Raw genomic sequence first — 21,089 nt, 5'->3', positions numbered from 1 at the left:
ATCGACTCACGACTGTATCAGTATATGAAGTGATTTAGCACGCTCGAGAAAACTTCATTTGATAGTTATTGGTTTGGAGGACTTCGCCGCTTCGACGCGCCGCGCAAACTAGCATTTTTGCTTCGCAGATCAACGATCTCGATGGGTTGACACCGGCCGTCAATAACTTATTGGTCAGTGGTCACCAGTTACATAACTTGCGGGTTTGTATTATATAGTAGGTTTATATATGTCGATCTATATTACACTTCAAATAACACCCATTATTTTTATTTACTGGTGACTGGGTTACTGGGCCGCGCTCAGCCTGTCATTCCACCTAATCTCTATTCTATATTTATGAACATGATAGCGCTCAGCCTGTCATTCCGCCGAACGCGAATCTCTATTTACCTGGGGACCTCAAGCTATCATGTTTATAAACATAGAGATTAGGCGGAATGACAGGCTAAGCGCGGCCCAGCAAATCTCTATTCGAACGCGAATCTTTAGCTTGGGTGCTGGGGTCGCCAGGTAACCATTACTCTGATTTCCTAAACCTAATCCTAACCCTAACCCTATTAGGCTATTATACTGCATAAAGCCATGTGTCAACGCGTACTGCGTGACGCGCTTGTTTCCTGTGCCGTATATTCGGCAGTTGCGCGCTACTGCAAGCGAGAGGGCTCTGGTTAGAGTTGATTCACAATGTCAATCCTTCGCATCTCGCCGACGCGATCTGTGCCGGTTGCGAGAACTAAAAGCATTATTGGATTTGCGGCACGGCCCAGTGGCAATAGTGTATCGCGCTACAATTATTTTACTGGGCCGCGCTCAGCCTGTCATTCCGCCAAATCTCTATATAATATGTTAATGAACATGATAGCCTGAGGTCCCCAGGTAACAACTATTATACCAGGCTATAAGTATAAATATGTTCATAACTAATTTAAGCCAACAACTAAAAAAACCCTAACCCTAAAGATTAAAATTAAATCAACTTCCTTGTATGGTCATAACATGTGATCGAAACAGTTTTTCACCAATATCTCGCTAGGAGAGCATTTTAACTTTATGTCATGGGATTGATTCAGAATCAACGTGAAAAAATACATCGATCCAAGTTGGTTTGAACTATCGGGGGCCCTTTTAGAAAAATCTCTAAGATGGTCGTAATTCACTTAGCCCGAATAGTTCACATAGCCATGTGTATACGCGTACTGCAAGCGAGAGGGTCTGGTTAGAGTAACCCGAATAGCTAAAGATTCGCCGGAATGACAGGCTAAAAACCGCCCAGTAATACAAATGCATAAAATATTATTTATAAGACTGCTTCCGAATGTCGACGAGTTCATTGTTCAACTAACCATGTGCTTTCGCGCCACTGCGGGCGCGCTTGTTTCACAAGTCAAACCGTAAGGCGGGCGCGCGCTACTGCAAGCGCAAGGGCTCTGGATAGAGCAAAGTTCATTGCATTACTGGGCCAGGCGGTCGCGCGCTCAGCCTGTTATTCTGCCGAATCTATATTCGGAGTTTATTGTTTATGTTTCGAGCGTGCTAAATCACTTTACAGTCGATCTTCGATATTGTTCTAAAATGGCCCCCTCCAGTTGAAATCAACTTCGATCAATGTATTTTCGGACGCTGATCCCAAATCACTCCCATGACATAAGGTTGAAATGCTCCCCTGACGAGATCAGAGATATTCATGGCGAAAACTGTCTCGATCACGTGATTTGACCGTATAAGGAAATTAGTCTAATTACTCGGGGATAGGGTTTCAGCATACATGCCTTTGTTAAGAATTGAGTTAGGGTTACGGTTGGGATCAGACTAGAGGGTTAGGGTTTCGAATAGTCGTTCAGGGCCAGCTAGAGAACAGGTTTGAAAAGTCACGTGACAGTCAAGTGTAGAGTGATTAATCATCATCCTTTATGTTTATTGTTTATGTTGACGGATGTTACTCGTCTAAATTTCTTCGAAGTAGCGCGCGCCGCTTTCTTCTTCTCGATGGCAAGAGCTACGAAGTAGCGCGCGCCGGGTCAGATCATTAACAATGGTCAATTGTTTATGTAAAAACACTAAAGGCGCTGCGACAAGCACAAAGAAAACAAGCGCGTCACGTAGCAAAAACTTATATGATTATGTGATTGCTCTAGATCCAGAACCCTTGCGCTTGCAGTAGCATGCGCCCGCCTCCTTGCTCTATCCAGAGCCCTAGCGTTTGCAGTACTGACGCCGCGCGCGTGAAACAAACATGACAAGCGCGCCCGTTGAAGGATGTTACTCGTCTAAATTTCTTCGAAATAGCGCGCGCCGCTTTCTTCTCGGGCCATACCATTAACAATGGTCAACTCTGGTCATAGCAAGCACGTGGTTAATTATGTGAAATTATGTAAGGAACGACTTAGACGAGAAGCATCATTTTGTGCGTGGCGTCTCATTTATCATTGCTCACTCATCACTGTCGATGTCTGTTACTCTGTTGTCATTGATTACGTTGTATAACACGATTTTGGCAAAATTATTACTTGACGGATGTTACTGATCGTCTAAATTTCTTCGAAGTAGCGCGCGCTGAAAGGGACTTGTACAAACAAATATTTTACGAATATCACCTGTTAACTTTTTTTCTCGAAATATGGCAAGTGCTATGAAGTTGCGCGCTGGGCCAGACCATTAACAATAGTCAAATTATAACTAATTCATGACTATTCATTGCAAAGTGCGCGAAACTCACTGTGTGCGCTGGAGGAAAATATAAGTTGTCGAAAAATATTGTCACACGTTGTATGACCCGCCGCGCACGAGTGTGCGGCTCCCCCTGTATCGTTGAAACTCTACAGTGAAGCGACAGTGGGGGTCACCATGTGATACAATAAAAATATAGAATAATTTGGATTTTTAATAATCAATACATGTAACTTTTTAGACCAATACAGTTTTATTATTTAGCAATTTAAATTTTCGGATAGTAATATTTAAAAATATAAGCATTTTACTTTATATTATTTCTATCATTACCAAAATTCGAATCTAAAATAATTAGATTTAAAAAACACAGAAAACAAATATATATATATATAATATCAATAGACACAGTGTTTCTATAAATATTACATATATATTTCAAACAAAGAGAAACACTCAAATTGGCCGGCAAATGATTCATTTCATGATATGTAGAAAACATTACCAATCCTCAGTGATTGTTTTAAATTGTTCGAATTATGATGCTCCTGCTAAACCGCAGCAAGCACTCTCTTTGGGAGATATATTATATATATGATACTGGGTGCCACATCAAATAAAATCATGATCGTTTGCGTAGGTAAATATAAAAGGTATTACAAACGTCAGACAGTCATTTGTTTTCTGTGTGGTCTTAAGTGGATACCCAGTGCAGTGGGTACAGATTTTATCCCTACCATGCTACCCAATCCTGGGAATGATCACAAAACCAGCTGAATGATGTCCCCTGCAAAGCTTTATGCTGTTGTAGCACACCTTTTAATGGTTTTTCTCCCTGAGTTGGGAGGCATACTTGCAAAAGTACATACTGAACTTCTTACTTCTGCTCTCTCCATCTCTAGGTCAACATCTGGTTTGAGCAGCACTATCGTTTTAGGTAGAAAGATACAAAATAAAAAGGCGAGGTTGCTGGCAAGATACAATATGGTTCGAAGGAGTGATTTGTAGTAATCCTTAGAAAAACTATATCCTGCAAAGTACATGAGGTAACATGAGAGACAGATCATTGCAGCAGCAAAGATATTCAAAGTCTCTTTGAAGTTGAAAGGAAATTGTCGCATCTTGAATGCGAGAATAAGGGTTGTTCCAAAAGCTGCAATTGCAGGTACAAGTGGGAGAAATGCAAACAGTCCTGTAGCTCCTACCCCATGGCTTTTACATATTAGATACATTGGCTCATGATCTCTTTCTTGTGTTCTATGAATGTACCACGAAGGCCCTACCACAAGGACATCTATCAAACCAAAGGAGATAACAATAACCAAAATAACAATATTCAAGATCAAGATTTTGATGGTTCCAAAGCTTCTGTGTTCTAATATCCTATCTGCAGTGAATATTCTGTACACCATAATGGATCTCCATGCCAAATTTGTAGTTATCAGACTCGAGACCAGAATTCGGCTAAGATATTCGGCAGAGCAGGAATAGCTGGTTGGCTTCAGTAATGGGATGACACTTGCTGCAAATCCCAATGTCAAGCTGAACAGCATTAGGTAAAGATACTCCTTGTCACATGCCTTTACAATGGGTCTTATTTCATTGCGCTTGACGATGATACCAAGTATGATGGTTGCCATTATAGAAACTCCAGCAGTCACAGCCCCCACAAGAAAGTAGCCAGAGTTTACTGAAATGTATAACTCTGCTACTTGTGTGCAGGTGTTGTTGAATGTCGACCACTCTTCAAGACCACATGGTTCACACTGTCCAGCATTTGTTTCAGTGGTGATAGTGTTTTTAGCACAGGGCTGGCAAGTCCAACAGAATGATAGTGCCTCATGATTATCATAATATCTGTAGAATCCCGGTGTGCAGTCTTCTGAACATGTTTTGTTGTAGATTGAAATATTTTCTAGTAATGTTTTATTAGTTCCGTTCAATGTAAGTGATTCTGAATGTGCTTTTCCTAGGATATTAAAGTTGTCCATCCTGCTTTGATAAATACCAATGTCATAGCCAAGATGCAAGGCTCGGTCTTTAAAGAGCATGTCATAGGAAACGTTGGATTCAAAGTTAACTGGGAATTTCCTGCTGTTGTCTTCAATCATATTAAAAATCCTGTTCCTCATGTCATTGATACAAACTGGACCATCAGTGATTAAAAGAATCTCATGCAACGAGTTTATGATAACTTTGATTCCTCCAATGACGTAAGGTAACCAACTGGTAGTTTGATCAAAGCAGTGTCCAGGACTTTCAAAACAGCCTATTTTCCTTTGTATTTCTCGGTATATCAAGTCAATTTTTTCTTGTTTTGGCTGCCACTTTGCATTGAGCTTCGTATTCATCTGTGGTAGCTCCATATTCAACAGTGGTGCCAAAGGAAGAACCAGAGTGTTGTTTTGGGACTCATCACTATTTATCACAGTGGTATAGTGTTTAAGAAAACTCTTTCGACCATTTGAAATACCCAAAATGTAAATCTTGTTATGGAAACTAAGTTCTTCAGTCATGTGCTTCAGCATGCTGGTAGTGGTTGCTTTACTGTTGGACAAGATCAACTGGACTTGGGACGAGTTTCCTCCTGACTGCTTGTACTTCTCCTTTATTTTGTAAAAATCCGATGTTAAGGTTACCTCTGCTATTCTGCCACAGCCATTTTCAACTTTCTGCACATAATTGTCCCAAATGTAATGAGCCATTTCTTTAGAGAATTTGTGGTACCAGATATCCATATAGCGATAGTCCATGAGTTTTAGAAAACTGATTATGATTTTTCCTTCATTTTCTTCTGAGTCTATCATAGAAAATAATGACGGAAAGATGTTATTCGTCATCATTTCATCATCAGTAAACATGTATGTGAAAATTGGAATCTCATACGAGGCAATATGTTGTGATGAAAACTTCACTAAGCTTTTATAATCAACAGCAGAAACTCCAACAACTTTCTTGTTATTGGCAATGGCACCTGCTATTCTGCTGGTTACAGCGTAGCTGTTGCATGCGTCATATATCTGGTAGCCGAGTGTTGCATTGATTTTTCTGAAAATTAACAGAATCTAAATGTTATGTTGTCCATTGATGCATTATTTAATAAAGCATAAAGAATGGTAACGACTGTGTCATATCCAGTCTTAAAAATAGGAAAAGTCTTTAAGATATCTTATTTTCTGGTGTCATCACCTCCATAAATAAGACAACACAAAATTCGCAGTGTTCTAATCATTGCATGATCGTTAACGATCGAAAATTGAAAATTTGCAGAACAAAAGTTGCTTGCAAAAATTCCGGATCTACCTTAATTTTTGCCCTTCCATCTCTACCGCGTCCCTCATTGCCAACATTTTCTGTACTCCCCATTGTTTGGCATCCGCATAAGCACAATATGTAACATTCTTTGTGGCCATACTTGCACCATCTTCTAGTTCAAGTCTAGTCCCAACCTGATGTAATTTTCTTACTTTCAATTTCTGTAGATTTAAAATCTGAAGAAATAAAAATCTTGTCGGTGCAATACAATGTAAACACATGAGGGTATTCAAAACTTGCATGTTCTTCAATGTTCAGTTGTTCATTTGAAAACTTGATGACATATTACAGAAAAGAATCAAGCTTTTACCTTTCCAACATTAAAGATTCCAGCAATAATGAAATCTCCGTCTTTACTGGCAACAGGCTTGTAGGCATCTTTAAATTCGTGAGAACAACTCTGGGAGTTGGCTAAGACCAATATATACAATGAAATTATAAAGATCATATGCCATACCTTGGGTCAGAAAATTATCAGATTATGAATTGGCAAAAGTTCATGTACAAAAATGTGGGATAGAAAGTTAAGAGAGAAAATACCACACGATCTGATCATAACGTGAGCCGTTCGATTACAAGTAGAAAATGGAGCGAAAATATTTGTTGAACTAGAGTACGCAACTTGGACTCAGGTTCGACACGTATCAAAGTTCGAAAGGGGTGATTTCTGCCGAAATTTATTTGTCGAACTAGAGTACGTGAATCAGGTGCACAGAAAGGATAAACAAAAGACTACAGAGATTAAGAAATTAATATACAATAAAACAAAATAAGCTATATTTTCTCGTGAGGCAAGCTTCATTGTTTGATCATAACTGCGGGAAGTTGTTATGTGGCGTAATAGTGTTTGATAAATCGTAAAAGCGCGTCTGGCACACCTTAAAATCTATCGTTTAGTGAATGGGTGTTCAAACAAAACATAAATTTGCAGCTTGCCCTCGGAGAAACAACTAAATGAAGACCTATTCTAGACCAGCAGTATATTTCGTTCGAGAAAGCATTGTTCTTCCGGTCCGAATATAATTGGCTAAAGATTAAAACAATGCTGAAAAATCATAGCGAATTATACCCATTTTCATGATGTCTGTTGGTCTGCCACTAAGGATATGTATTTTACCGTTCTTTTGTTTTCTCATTTAAATCCTTTTAGTGCACCTTATTAGATACAGATTGCAACACCATGACAACACCATGACACAACCATGGAATCACTACCTGAAGAAATACTTCTCACGATTTGTTCACACTTGTCTGTGTCTGACAGATTTCAACTGAGTGTTGTTTCTAGACGCTTCCAAAGAGTGACCATCGAATCTTGGCAAGATTATGCTGTATCTTTGGGTTGGAGGAAGCGTAATGAAAATCAATCTTGGTCGGAAATCTGTAAACAGTACATAAGTTATCGAAATTTGTGGTTTTCGGGGAAATATGCACCTTGCAAAATTTTCTTCGAATCCAGCAAGTTAAGAAGGAGTCAAAACATTTTGTCTTCACTTGCAAGATGTGGAAATATGGTCGGAGTTGGCACTGATCAGTGCCTCAGTTGTTTTTACGTAACATTCAACAATGAGGTATATCGGCATCAAAGTATCATGGTATTCAAAAAAGATATGGAGGTTGCAGCAAACTCACTTTGCCTTTCAAATACCCATGTTTGTGCTATTGATGATCAGACATCTGAACTTGTTGTAATCAACCTTGCTAACCTCGAGGAATACAGATCCCAGCTTAAATTTGGTATAGTTTGTGACTTTTGTCATATAACTGAAACACATATTGTTCTTTTAGCTGATACTGGGGAAATCTTCTTGAATACGATTGGGCAAAACAATGTAATCTGTATTCATAATGAAGAAGAAGAAGTTTCCTATTCCAGCATACACGATGACTGGCACCTAATTGTTGCTTACTGGTCTGGAAAACTTATTTCTTTCAACATTTTCAATCCAAAAAAACCTATCGTCTCCCTCAAATCAGAGCATGTGATGTACTCAACACAGTTGTCAGTTAACTACTTATACTTCGGTTCTGCGGAGGGCGGTGTTGGTCGCATAAAACTGGGATACAACAAATCAGACTACCTAAAGGTAACAGAGTTTGAGCGGCACCATTCAGGATCAGTGTACTGTATAGCTACCAACAAATCAACTCTTGTATCTGGTGGGGCGGACAGCAGGGTTGTGTTCTGGACCCTTCAGGGGACTGTGCTGTATATAGATCACATGTCCCACGTTGGGGTTGTTAGACACATCTTTCTAAATGAGTGGATTATGATAACTGCTGGTGATGCTCATGTTCTTATTGTTTGGGATCCGATAAGCAGGGCTATAAAACATGTGTTTCATCATAATCCACTTAAGATAAAGTTTATGGTTGCTAATGAGACGTCATTAGTTTATGGGTCTCCTGATTCGAACTATGCAATGTTTCTATCTGTAGCAGATGCTTGTATGTAGTTTAATTAAGTACTATGTATTATTTTAAGGTACTGATAGTTTGTTTTGTAAATAGTTTTAATGGGATCGGTGTTTCGAATGTACTCAGAATTTATATTTTTCAAATTAAAGTTTTGATATTTTGCTTGTTTTAATCAATTGTCTTCAATTGCGTTTCCTTAAACATTGCATACGAAAAAAGTTCGTTCGTTAATGTTATTCGTTAATTTATCACGACTTTTCATACTACAAAGTATAAACTTAACAAAATAGGTTCCTAGCAATGTGCAGATAGAATGACATTACAGGACATGGCAGATCCCACCACCCTGTATCCAGAACAACAAGACATTCTGATAGCATTAAAACAGCTGTTTACTGCAGTTGAGTGCGAAGTTAATAAGGCTACCATCACTCCCCAGATATTCCATGATATTCTCATACACCTTGAACAAACACATGAACAGTTTCACAGATTTGAGTTTGTTAAAATACTTCAGAAGAAAATAGACGATTCACTGTCAGTTATCATTGAAAATGAACTAAGCAAGCGACCTAATAGTGAACCTTTAGATGTTATTCCAGAAGTTACAGAGGTTGTTTTTAGTTCGCCAGAATTTGTTGCCCTTCAAGAAAGTTTCTGTTTGTCTATGCAAGAAATTATTGACGTTATGGTAGAAATTTATCACGATCCAATTCGATGGGAAATCGGTACACCATACCTCAAAGATAAAAACTATGTCTCAAATGACGATTTATCATCCAGTTCAAATCAAACCGGTTGCATGTTCTTCACGTCGGATCAATATTTTCAAATTGCACAGAATTTGGATCCTGGCATGCCCAAACATGTACGACAAAACGCTTTAAACTGTCTGTTCAAAACAGCTCCAGGTGAATGTGAGCATTGGCCTGTAATACGTCAGGGAATTATGGATGGTCTAGCTGACGAAGACTACAACTTCGCTGAAGAGTCCCTGAGTCTTCACGCTAAACTGTTCAACTCGGGTACATCTCACTCAACAGCTGAACTGTACACCAGTCTGTCCGGTCACCTGATCCAGCACTTTCAGAGTAGCGCCACGTACCATGTGGAGATGAGAAATGGTCTGGATACAGCTCACAAAAACACTAGGTGTCTGCTGAGACGGTTCATGCTGCTCTCCATCTTCCAACATGACATCACCTCCTTCTGGATACGATGTCATGAGAGGTACATGATACAACCTATAACGCAGACAATAGAACTGTTATCACTGAATGTTCCAGAAGATGGCTGCCTGAAACCCCTTCACTTCCTCTCACTATTCGACCACAAAGCGCTGTGGTTTAGGAAGTGGCTTCACGGTTGTTTTAGTCGCAATCTCGTGATCCTGGCCATGAGCAAGTTTGATCAGCTACTGAAGAGCTCTATTGAGTGTGTGTCTTCTGTTGTTATCCCAGACCTTGCTCCTGAAGATATTTATAGCTCATTTACCTACAGTTGGAGGCAGCTGAAGTATTTGGAGTTTGTTCACTCCGCAAACGTTATCGCTTATACTGCACAGGTAATGATAATACAATTCAATTCTAAAGATGATCAATGCTTTTATTCAATCTTTAACGATGGCAATGATAACCACAAACATTTACTTCACTGCAGGTTTTCATTAACTATTTAACTTCCTCAGTATAAAGCCGGTCGAGATCTGATTCGTGCTGCGACTAACGCAAATGGAGTGGTAGAGATTCTCAAGACACTGATCCGGATGATGAGTGTAGATAACAGTGTTTTTAATCTAATGGACTCTTCTCTTCACCCTCAGAATATCATCTGCGAACTGATAAGAGAAATTATTGTGTCCGGTACGTACATGGTCACTGATTTGATTTTTGGTTTTGTTTGATCGCTTTATTGCTCAGTAAAATTCCCAATAAAGTAAAGCTGACATTAAGGATTTGACTCGAAACTAATTCCCGTACAGGAGAGGAATGCAGAAAGCTTCTCTCAAATGAACAAGTTTTGGAAACTTTACTGCAGCCACTTTTAGACCTTCCTAAATGGAGTACAAAATGTATTCAGGTATTACATCACATTTCTAAATTATTTCTCACTTTTCAACTAGAGACGGCAGTATTGTTTTGGCAGGTTCTATTATATAAAATTGTTTTTTAAACTTAGAGACGGCAGCCAACAAAACAATTACATTATAAACATCAGCGAACATGTTGAATAACTTAAAATTCAGCTGTTCTACTTTCCTATCTGATCACCCCCTGCAGGCAGTTTGTGACATATTATCACTTCTAACTTCCTACTCAATTGGGTCATCACAACTCATCAATACTACCATTAGTTTCAAAGACACCGAAATGGTACGTATCAAAATACATTGCTATTCAGTCGTTAATTTCTGCTGATCATGAATCCAGAGTCGGACTCTGTTTTTCCTTGTTCCCTGAATGAGTTATCTTCATCACGTGCTCTTATAAATTGTTATTAGTAAAAGTAAAATGTCTGTTTTACAGTCGATGGCGAGTGTAATAGGGGAACAGTGTAAACAACTTATGTGTGGGTCAGTGAAGGATCTAACACAGAGAGATAAGGATGTGTTATCAGCTCTACTCTTCCTAGCCAGACAGATCTACACTACTCACGAGGGGCTCGCTGTCATGGCCCGGGTCAATATTGTGGCTCTGGCTAATGATGTTTTATCTGTCTCTGGTATGTACCAGGGGCACTTGTTATTGTATATTGATTTTGTGTTCTACGTGAAATCACCAAATGTTGACCAATTAATAATTCAAAATTCAGTATGAAATTTTAAAATTTCCAAACATCAAAACGAATTGATAACAAATCGATAAAAAACTATAACAAATCCACAACAAATCAATAATAAAACTATAATCAAACGCTAAAAAAACAAATCAGTCTCTCGTTCAGGTGATTTAACTCCACAACCACCTGTCTTACCCCAAGAAACTGAAAATAAGGAATCTGAAAACTGCTTCGAAGAAATCCTTGTCGATAACATGCTCGGTTAGCAATTTGATCACCCTTGTGACCTATTTTTACTTTGTATAAATATAATGTATATGAATGATACAATGTATGGGAATTAGAAGAATCATTAATTACAAAATTTATACCTGTTCAGTGTTCATTCGAATTTCAAGACGAATTTTAAAACAAATTAATTTGTGTTCAGGATTTGCTAGCACGCCGAAGGGATTGCTGTTTCTATACCAAGGGTGTATGCTCGATCAATGTATCGAGTACCTTTATCAGAGAAAATGTAAAAAACTGCAGGTAAATATATAATCAGTCTGTCATGTTCATTTTCATCAATTTACTACTAAGAAAATGATAAAGTCGTTTTAATACATTGTTTAGTGATCTCTAAATCTCACTGATCTGGCTTGTAGCCACCCTAGACTGTGTTGAGGATCCTGCCTGACACTCATCCTCATCTACAGCCTCCTCCTTTAGATGTCCGTATCTATTCGGCTTAAGAATGCTGGCCAGTGCTCCACAGAACCCTCTCCAACACCCTCTCCCACACCCTCTCCCACACCCTCTCCCACACTGTCTGTCTCTGTTGAAGTATAGTACCAGGATACTCACCACAGCAGAGAGAAGAACTCCCCCTGCTCCTCCTAATAGGACCCGGGTCCAGTGCCCAACTGTGTATCTAGCACCATCCCCACAGATAGAATCTAAGATACCTCCTCCTTCTGAACATGGCTGACAGGTCATACCGTCCCCGTAGTTCCTCGTATCCGGACAACTATCAATACATTTAGATATCTTCTTGTTCCAGTGTTGTGTAAACTTGCACTTCAGCTCACACCCCCAGATCCTTTACCAGAACGCATTCCAGGAGGGCAGTGGACACACTCAGTGGAGTGGGGGCCTCCTCTGCTGTATGTGTCATTGGGACACTTAACACACTGCTTCAGCTGGCTTTCCCATCGTTTCCCTGTTGAACAGTGAGCTAGGTAGTGAGGATCACACTTCAGGCGTAGAGCCCCATACAGGCAGTCTCCCTCGGTTAACAGCACTGATCTTGTAGCTGCAGTTTGATAAACTGTTGTCGGGACAGACAAGATCAGACATCAAAATGCTAGGCTCAACATCCCGGCTTGTGAGGTTGGTAGGCAAGACATGTCCACTCTCGTAGTTGAGGGATTGGCAGATGGTGTTGGCAGTGGTGTTCGTCACATTGTCCGCGCACACAGCAATGGATACCTCAGCGGTGAGCAAGGTGCGGGATTTAGCACTGTGGTTTGACTTCAGGAGATTGAATGTTACTTCGGTTTCAGAGCCTGGCGGTTTTATTGGTAAGCACTGAGCAAGAATAATCAATACACTCAATATATACGCTAAGATCTTAACTGTGATACGATGAAATGGACCGGGTTTCAAGTTTTTAAACTGCTCTGGAATTAAAATTATTCGATTTAAAAAACTCACCTAAAGATGGCTGTAAGATTAAAAGCAAACATGCTATCTGACCAGCAAAATGTAACATGTTATAACACACAAAAAGGGTAGAAAAACTAGATAATCCCAACATCTAGCGTTATTAATAGACTGTATATTCTATTCTATGACCTGTACCTTGGAAACCAAGATTTCTCACAGCTACTCAAGGGTATATTTTACCCTTACAGCTACTCAAGGGTAACTACAGGGTTAACTTATGGCAATGCGGGGCAGTGTCATCCAGACATTATTATAAGATTATTGTCAGAGGCGACAGTTGTGGTGGATCATGGGTGTATCTTTAAATTGAGTAGGTAATTTGTGGCTAGATTTAGAGGGTTGGTCATGAAATTTCAGATATTCCAAAAAAATTAAGATAAAAGGATCTACATACTGTTTTTTGTTACTGTTGGTGACAGTGGGCCATCTGCATCATGGGTGTATCTTAAAATTGAGTAGGTATTTCGTGACTAGATTTTACGTGATTTAGAGGATCATGAAATTTCAGATGTTCCAAAACATTAAGATAAGAGGATCTACATATTGTTCAATCCTTCGGCGATGAAGTAGTCAATAGAATTGCCAAGATACAGATCGTGAATGCTTCAATTAACAGTGGCAAAACCTGACCCACAAAATATAGAGCAAATAAATGATAACTGTTAACTTTTCAGACCAACTATTAACTTTTGTGCCATATTTTAATGGCATTATTTTCAATAGTACAACTTTTCACTGTCATTTTGCATTTATTGTATTTAATTTTAGTATCATTTTTTTTAATCCGTCAATAAGATTGATAACTGCTGTTCATAAAATCAATAATTTTGCAGGTAAGTAAAACTCAAAAGTTCGGATATGGTTACATGGTGAGTCAAATAGTTGGAATTCCTGCTGGACTCCAAGCCCTGGAGCGATGTGGTTTCATCAGGTAAAATATTCGTCTGAGATTATTATTATTGTACTTCACAAGGAGGTAGCTCAATTAATCTGAGCGAATTTCTAAACCTTGAAATACATAACTGGCTGTTCTCGTTTGTTCATAGTTCTCAATTTTCTACATTATATTATGATTTTATAAGACTTCAAAAGAGTATGTAATAATATGCTGTCCTGATACAAATTAATCCATAAGACGTCATCTAGTAGTTTACAAAGCTGATCACCAGAACCCACAACAGCTCATATAATTGTTTTCCAGGCAGTTGTCCCAGAACCCACAACAGCTCATATAATTGTTTTCCAGGCAGTTGTCCCACAACAGCTCATATAATTGTTTTCCAGGCAGTTGTCCCAGAACCCACAACAGCTCATATAATTGTTTCCATGCAGTTGTCCCAGAACCCACAACAGCTCATATAATTGTTTTCCAGGCAGTTGTCCCAGAACCCACAACAGCTCATATAATTGTTTTCCAGGCAGTTGTCCCAGAACCCACAACAGCTCATATAATTGTTTTCCAGGCAGTTGTCCCAGAACCCACAACAGCTCATACAATTGTTTTCCAGGCAGTTGTCCCAGAACCCACAACAGCTCATATAATTGTTTTCCAGGCAGTTGTCCCAGAACCCACAACAGCTCATACAATTGTTTTCCAGACAGTTGTCCCAGAACCCACAACAGCTCATACAATTGTTTTCCAGGCAGTTGTCCCAGAACCCACAACAGCTCATATAATTGTTTTCCAGGCAGTTGTCCCAGAACCCACAACAGCTCATACAATTGTTTTCCAGGCAGTTGTCCCAGAACCCACAACAGCTCATATAATTGTTTTCCAGGCAGTTGTCCCAGAACCCACAACAGCTCATACAATTGTTTTCCAGGCAGTTGTCCCAGAACCCACAACAGCTCATATAATTGTTTTCCAGGCAGTTGTCCCAGAACCCACAACAGCTCATATAATTATTTTCCAGGCAGTTGTCCCAGAACCCACAACAGCTCATACAATTGTTTTCCAGGCAGTTGTCCCAGAACCCACAACAGCTCATATAATTGTTTTCCAGGCAGTTGTCCCAGAACCCACAACAGCTCATACAATTGTTTTCCAGGCAGTTGTCCCAGAACCCACAACAGCTCATACAATTGTTTTCAAGGCAGTTGTCCCAGAACCCACAACAGCTCATATAATTGTTTTCCAGGCAGTTGTCCCAGAACCCACAACAGCTCATATAATTATTTTCCAGGCAGTTGTCCCAGAACCCACAACAGCTCATACAATTGTTTTCCAGGCAGTTGTCCCAGAACCCACAACAGCTCATATAATTGTTTCCATGCAGTTGTCCCAGAACCCACAACAGCTCATACAATTGTTTTCCAGGCAGTTGTCCCAGAACCCACAACAGCTCATACAATTGTTTTCCAGGCAGTTGTCCCAGAACCCACAACAGCTCATACAATTGTTTTCCAGGCAGTTGTCCCAGAACCCACAACAGCTCATACAATTGTTTTCCAGGCAGTTGTCCCAGAACCCACAACAGCTCATACAATTGTTTTCCAGGCAGTTGTCCCAGAACCCACAACAGCTCATACAATTGTTTTCCAGGCAGTTGTCCCAGAACCCACAACAGCTCATATAATTGTTTTCCAGGCAGTTGTCCCAGAACCCACAACAGCTCATATAATTTTTTCCAGGCAGTTGTCCCAGAACTTGTGGTGGTTACTAGAGAACGGTGGTCCTCCAGCTCCAATAGAAGTACCTGTTACTCAGCCTCCTGATCCTTACTTTGAGGGAGTCGTGCTCAAAGCCATGACTAGTCTTATTCAGGTTTGGTTGCTGGTTGGTTAATTGAGAATTGAGATCATAAAAAGCTATACCTGGATCATATACTAAGTGACAGCTATGTTATCATCATTTTGGCGGCTACAAGAAATAATTGACTAATAGTGCACTCTTAATTTTCACTACCAAAACTTCTAAACCAAGCTTTTATCTTAAATTCTCGAATAACATAGAATTACATAAACTAAGTCAGAATCTAAACTTTAAGACCCCTACACTATACATTATACACTATACAGGTGCTGTTATCATATGATTCGCTACACAGTATCCTGCAACAACCACACTCCCTTGTACCACTGGATCCGGACACTTACAGACAACCTGAACCTCTCAACATTCATGATATTCTGCAGCGCATCATCTTTATTGGTAGTTTCAACAACCTTTACATCAGATGTTTTTAACAGCTTTCAGTTTTTAAGCATATTGTCGAAGTTTGACTTCATTAAAAAGAACGTTGATGCCTTATCCCTAATCACTCCTATTAAGTATTTACATTGCCTATTTTTTTAAATGATTTAAATTGATTTATATCTCTATTGAACCATTACATGTTTAACACGTTCAGATTCTCCCCTGAAGAGTAAAAGTCTAATGAACTACGATATAATGCAGATATTCGGATTGCGGATACTATCTGTCCTGCTCTCGTGCCTTGATACTTTGCTTTACTTTGTTGATACCCATGATATTATCACATTTATACTGAGGTGTCAGGAGGAGGCTAAAGTTGAAGGAAAGGTAAATTTGTAAAATAATTAAATAATCTTTTTGGGATAGTTTGTATTCCCTTGCACCTGTGATCGCTGTGTAACTTACTGTACAACTAACTGAGACTCCATTGTAAGTCAGGAAGTTGAATATTTTACACAAGTTATTACGTCATGTTCAAATCTTTTTCAGATAGTTATAGACGACGCGAGCATAGAAAGGAACAGAATACTGGTCAGATCAACCGTGTTAGGTGGGCTGACGGAGAAACAGTGAAACATTCTTCTGGCACAATATTCAGATGATTGTTTTTATAAACAAATAGATAGCTAGATAACACACTTCGACAGTAAAAGATCATACTCCAAAAACATATATTCAAGCAATTTAAAGCGTAACCTAGTATGAAAAATAACATTATGCATCTAACAAATCTGATAATCTAAATAATTTTGGCAAATAATTTTCAAGTTTTATATCTCAGCTTGATTTATCCTTAGGTGGATACACAGAAAAAGTTATACCCCCGCGACTGACTAAAGAAACAATGTCTAGCGACTACCCCTTCACACTGTTCGATGAGATGAAGTTGCCTAGCTGCTACCTTACCTCCCCTTCTAGTTCTGAAGCAAAAGTATTATCATTATTAAGATATATCTTAAATCTCTTGTGACTAAACCTAATAATGTTAGAAATATCAACAAGCATTTTTCATAACGGACAGAATTCTTGTAAAGATATCTTCTTCATCAGGACGAGGTAAAACTATCAGCGATGTTACAACCAGACCCTTCCTCCGACTCCTGGCTGGATAAAACCCGGTCATTTGTTCTGGCAGCGTGCCAGAAACCCTCCTTTACTGGTCACGTAGGTTTGATGGAAGTTGTTCTGAAGTATCAGTTACAGGACTGCTCCGCTCCTTTCCCCTCGGTAAGTGCAGAACAATACATGAATCAATAAGGTTTTAATAAACTCCTTCCAAATTATAGTAATACGAAAAGCTATAGGTAACAGTTAATTTCTAAAAATAAAAATTCTGGTTTTAAATAAGCAAATATTACAGATAAAATTTGAGGGTAACGCAGACTCAGATAACATAAAGATCTCTGGACTGAAGTACGGCTGCCAGCTGATAGTAGAGTATGGTGTTCGTCTCAACCTCATTCCACCCAACACCGAGACAGCGGCTGTCGAGCAGCTTTGTCAGGATGTTGCACGTGCTCTCAGCGCGCAGCAGCATGGTGCACGTAAGTTTTGGGAGAAGTTTGTTGTTTTTTTGGGTTTGTGAATTATTATGAATTGTTGTAACTTCACCCAAATTACAATACCGTCGCCCTAGATCAGGTATTGTAATTTGCGTGTAATAATCGACAATAATACTGTCAGCAGTTAATATACATGAGCAAGATTATGTCACTTAACATTTTCATAATAGACACCGTTAAAAATAAGGTATGATTATGAACAAGATCTTTTCAAGTTCTGTCCTAGAAATGAAAAACTTCGTCTGATTGTCCCATTACTGAGGTTAGATATCTCCCAACAGAACTTTTTGTACACCTCTACGAAAATTTGGAATGATCTCATCCCCTATGTATTCGAAATATGTGATGCTAATGAAGATGGGATAATAATCCCAGGTTCTTCCAAAAATTCAGACTTATCAGCCTCGTCAGGTATTATTAAATCTAACCTTAAAAAGCACTTGCTATCCCTCCAAAATCGAGGTGACCCTACTATATGGTAACTAATCTATATTATATCTCAAATTCTACATCCAGTACGGCTCTGCACACATGATATCTGTCTCTGCCATGAAACATGGCTAACCTTTCAAACTATGATTTAAAACATAAACCTAAACTAAAACTCAACTGAGCTCTCCTATGTCACCAAACTAGACCAATAAGCAATTTTAGCTTAGATAACTATATTTTTCTATATTTGTATAATAAGTTTATTGACGTAGTGGATGGTTGAGGGGGTTTCAAGCACAGGTCACTCTCAAATCCTAAAGATAAGCAGTGGCCTTCGGCACTTGAAACCTCTTCAAACCTCCCCTGATTTATTTATTATTGATATTGTTTGATTGTGCCGTAAAAATAAATATTTGTTTTATTACATATTTGTTTTATTAAATAGTACGTACCTATTTTCTTGCAAATTGGTTGCTGAACGTAAGAGAAATCTAGTCCCGAATTGCAGGTCACGTGTCTTGACCCTTGAAGCACGTGACGTCCTCCACAAGATAGTGTTAGAGTTGTGCCCTTTGGTACTGGGACAACTGGATCTGATTTCATGGGACTCCAGGGTAGGTCCATGCAACCTGAAACGGGTTAGTTTAAACAAACGACCCTGCTGAGGGTCATAGTGTGGCACCCAGTGGGTCATATACGGCCGTCTTAAAGAAGACCGCAGACAACATTTCGATGCTGTATCTGAACTCTGAAGTATTGATTAGTTTACAAGATAGGACTAGCACTATTATGCTCGTAATTCGTAGTCTTGTCGTAGTTAGCTACTTCAGATAAAATAATTGGACTATGATGATAAATACCTGTGCTGCAGATGGTTGCTGGCCGTTTCCTCCGTAAGAGTAAGGTTTCCCCGGGTTGCAGGTCACTTGTCTTGCTCCTTCAATCTCGTAAGGATCCTCACAGGACAGATTGAGAACAGTGTTTGCTGTTACTGGGAGAGCTGAATCTGTTTTTATGAACCTCGAGGGTAGACGCTTGCAATCTGAAATGAGTGTTGTTTCAATAAATTCTATAAGAATCTATGATTTATGTAGGGAATAAACAGGCTCGGTAGATTCTGTGTCTATTTTTGCTAGATTGTGAAAATATGGTAACTAATTAATATCAAACGTTTTGTTAAATTGCTCTTGTAAGGTTGTAAATCATGAATACAGTGTCTTAATTTACAATTCGAGACTTAAGAGCAAAATGTAACTTTCTTCGACCTTTAATTCTTAGAGATTTGTTGGATTTACAACAGTACCATAATATAGATGATAATAAATTATCAACTTACCTGTTGTGACGAAAGCTGTGATTTCTCTCATATGAATGATAGCCAGTGTTTCTGTACTTTGATGAACCACGCTGACTTTTATCAAGTTTCCACAGCTCATTTGACCACATTCTATGGCGTATATCTGTCCTTGGAGCGTCATTTCCTCTCTAATGATAAGCGTTCCGCAGAGACTGCCTTTATCCGTTATCTTATCAATCACATGTATTTTAGCATTGTTCATAGTCATTGCCTGACTGTGACTGTCCGTTTTATGTTGAACTATCTGAATTACATGAAAGCAGTGCGTTTCTGAGAATTCCATCTGGAACCATGCTTCCTCCCCAGGTGGTGCAGATAAGGTATGACAAATAGATGAGTGAGAGCTAGGGGGACCCACTAAGCCGTCAATACACCTATCAGCTGTGTATGTGTTGGAACTGCTATCTGTATAGGTGTCTTTTTGTGTTGCACTTTCTGCTCCTATCTTTTGCAGCCGATCTATAAATCAGTAAATTATTGTAAGTTGTAACGTTATTTAACGTTTTAGAACGTTTTACAATTGTATTGGATGATGGATCTGTATTGATTCTAAAGCAGTACTTATTATACAGTTATATTTCTCGTAAGAAACATATAGCGTCCATTACTTGCTCGTACTGTAAAATTAGATGTTTACAACCTAATCAAAGTTACCTGCGTATATTTGTACTTCAGCTAGATTGAGATACGCATTAGATCCTGTACCACCTTGAATTGTCACTTCTGATCCTATCCTGTACAAGTTGTCCGCTATGAAGGGGTTCTTATCTTCCCTATACTCCAGTGTTAACACCTGATATTCGTCAATATGAACTGTGGTACCATCTATACGTGATTGGTATTCTACCATTCTGTTGTATATCAAGATATTGTGGATGAAGTGAAGGTGATGCAGATCAACTTTCCACCAAACATTCGGTCCTCGTGTCAACGTGCACGTAACTGAGTTTCTGAAAATAGTTATCATTAAAATTAGATGACCTATCGAATTTCAATATCTTAAATAGTTGCTATATTTTAAACAATTTGAAATAACTTCTTTAAGTTTAATGAATCAGGGTTAAAAAATACGATTCGCCTCCCCATAAGTATCCAAATCTATTTTAAATTTATATCTAAAATTAGTATTTAATGGGACGAAGGGTTTTTAAAAACAATTTCTCACGTGGGACTAGTTTCCCATACTCCATTGAAATTTCCATCAATAGCTTTATTGGCTGGTCCCCAAATCTTTTTTTCACGTGAAATCCAATCATCAATCTGAGAAGCTGTCCCTTCTCTTGCCACATTTTGTGATTTTGTTTTACCTTTCGAAGAGAAATATGTATAACATCCATGTTAACCTAATTGCGAACAAATCTGTGATTGAAAATTATCAAAATCATACCTTTATTCTTGTAAACCTTGTAAACCTACCATAAAATTGTTCGTATTCCATTTATAAACCTAGACCACTAAACATTAAATGCTATTTATTAAAAAGCTGTGGTTATGTAGGCTTTAAAGGATTAAAAGATTTAAAACTTACTTGAAAAAAGAATCCCATAGACCTCAACTTCAGCCAGTGCAATTGGTACCGTGCCTTGTTCCCTCACTATCTTCACCAACATACTCACCTGATCGGTGCCAGAGAAGATAAACTCCTTATTCACAG

General features: G+C 38.8%; 3 protein-coding genes across 3 annotated transcripts in view; 1 reads left to right on the top strand and 2 right to left on the bottom strand.

Moving 5' to 3' along the window:
- Positions 1 to 3,137: 3,137 nt before the first annotated feature.
- LOC134811016 (G-protein coupled receptor family C group 6 member A-like) lies at positions 3,138 to 6,438 on the bottom strand. The gene is made up of 3 exons (XM_063817723.1): positions 6,296 to 6,438; positions 5,974 to 6,119; positions 3,138 to 5,718 (listed from the first exon to the last, which is right to left on the bottom strand). The coding sequence occupies exons 1-3, from the start codon at positions 6,431 to 6,433 to the stop codon at positions 3,468 to 3,470; spliced, it is 2,535 nt and encodes an 844-aa protein (XP_063673793.1). The 5' UTR covers positions 6,434 to 6,438; the 3' UTR covers positions 3,138 to 3,467.
- Positions 6,439 to 8,697: 2,259 nt separating this feature from the next.
- LOC134826404 (protein broad-minded-like) overlaps positions 8,698 to 21,089 on the top strand; it is a 25,247-nt gene continuing 12,855 nt past the window's right edge. Inside the window, exons 1-15 of the mRNA XM_063838762.1 lie at positions 8,698 to 9,967; positions 10,091 to 10,265; positions 10,385 to 10,482; positions 10,683 to 10,775; positions 10,929 to 11,124; positions 11,347 to 11,442; positions 11,612 to 11,712; positions 13,722 to 13,819; positions 15,520 to 15,652; positions 15,907 to 16,039; positions 16,239 to 16,411; positions 16,574 to 16,634; positions 16,882 to 17,015; positions 17,135 to 17,311; positions 17,445 to 17,628. Coding sequence (XP_063694832.1) covers positions 8,717 to 9,967; positions 10,091 to 10,265; positions 10,385 to 10,482; positions 10,683 to 10,775; positions 10,929 to 11,124; positions 11,347 to 11,442; positions 11,612 to 11,712; positions 13,722 to 13,819; positions 15,520 to 15,652; positions 15,907 to 16,039; positions 16,239 to 16,411; positions 16,574 to 16,634; positions 16,882 to 17,015; positions 17,135 to 17,311; positions 17,445 to 17,628 — 3,103 coding nt within the window. The 5' untranslated portion in view covers positions 8,698 to 8,716. The remainder of the gene's footprint in view (positions 9,968 to 10,090; positions 10,266 to 10,384; positions 10,483 to 10,682; positions 10,776 to 10,928; positions 11,125 to 11,346; positions 11,443 to 11,611; positions 11,713 to 13,721; positions 13,820 to 15,519; positions 15,653 to 15,906; positions 16,040 to 16,238; positions 16,412 to 16,573; positions 16,635 to 16,881; positions 17,016 to 17,134; positions 17,312 to 17,444; positions 17,629 to 21,089) is intronic.
- On the bottom strand, positions 18,678 to 21,037 carry LOC134811967 (uncharacterized). Its single transcript, XM_063819135.1, has 6 exons — positions 20,964 to 21,037; positions 20,601 to 20,742; positions 20,090 to 20,385; positions 19,415 to 19,894; positions 18,939 to 19,120; positions 18,678 to 18,707 (listed from the first exon to the last, which is right to left on the bottom strand). The coding sequence occupies exons 3-6, from the start codon at positions 20,283 to 20,285 to the stop codon at positions 18,678 to 18,680; spliced, it is 888 nt and encodes a 295-aa protein (XP_063675205.1). The 5' UTR covers positions 20,286 to 20,385; positions 20,601 to 20,742; positions 20,964 to 21,037.

Source organism: Bolinopsis microptera, chromosome 2 (assembly GCF_026151205.1).
Source record: "Bolinopsis microptera isolate Bmic1 chromosome 2, MBARI_Bmic_1.0, whole genome shotgun sequence".
In the NCBI taxonomy this organism is placed as follows: Eukaryota; Metazoa; Ctenophora; class Tentaculata; order Lobata; family Bolinopsidae; genus Bolinopsis; species Bolinopsis microptera.
This window is presented reverse-complemented; position numbering and strand designations above follow the sequence as displayed.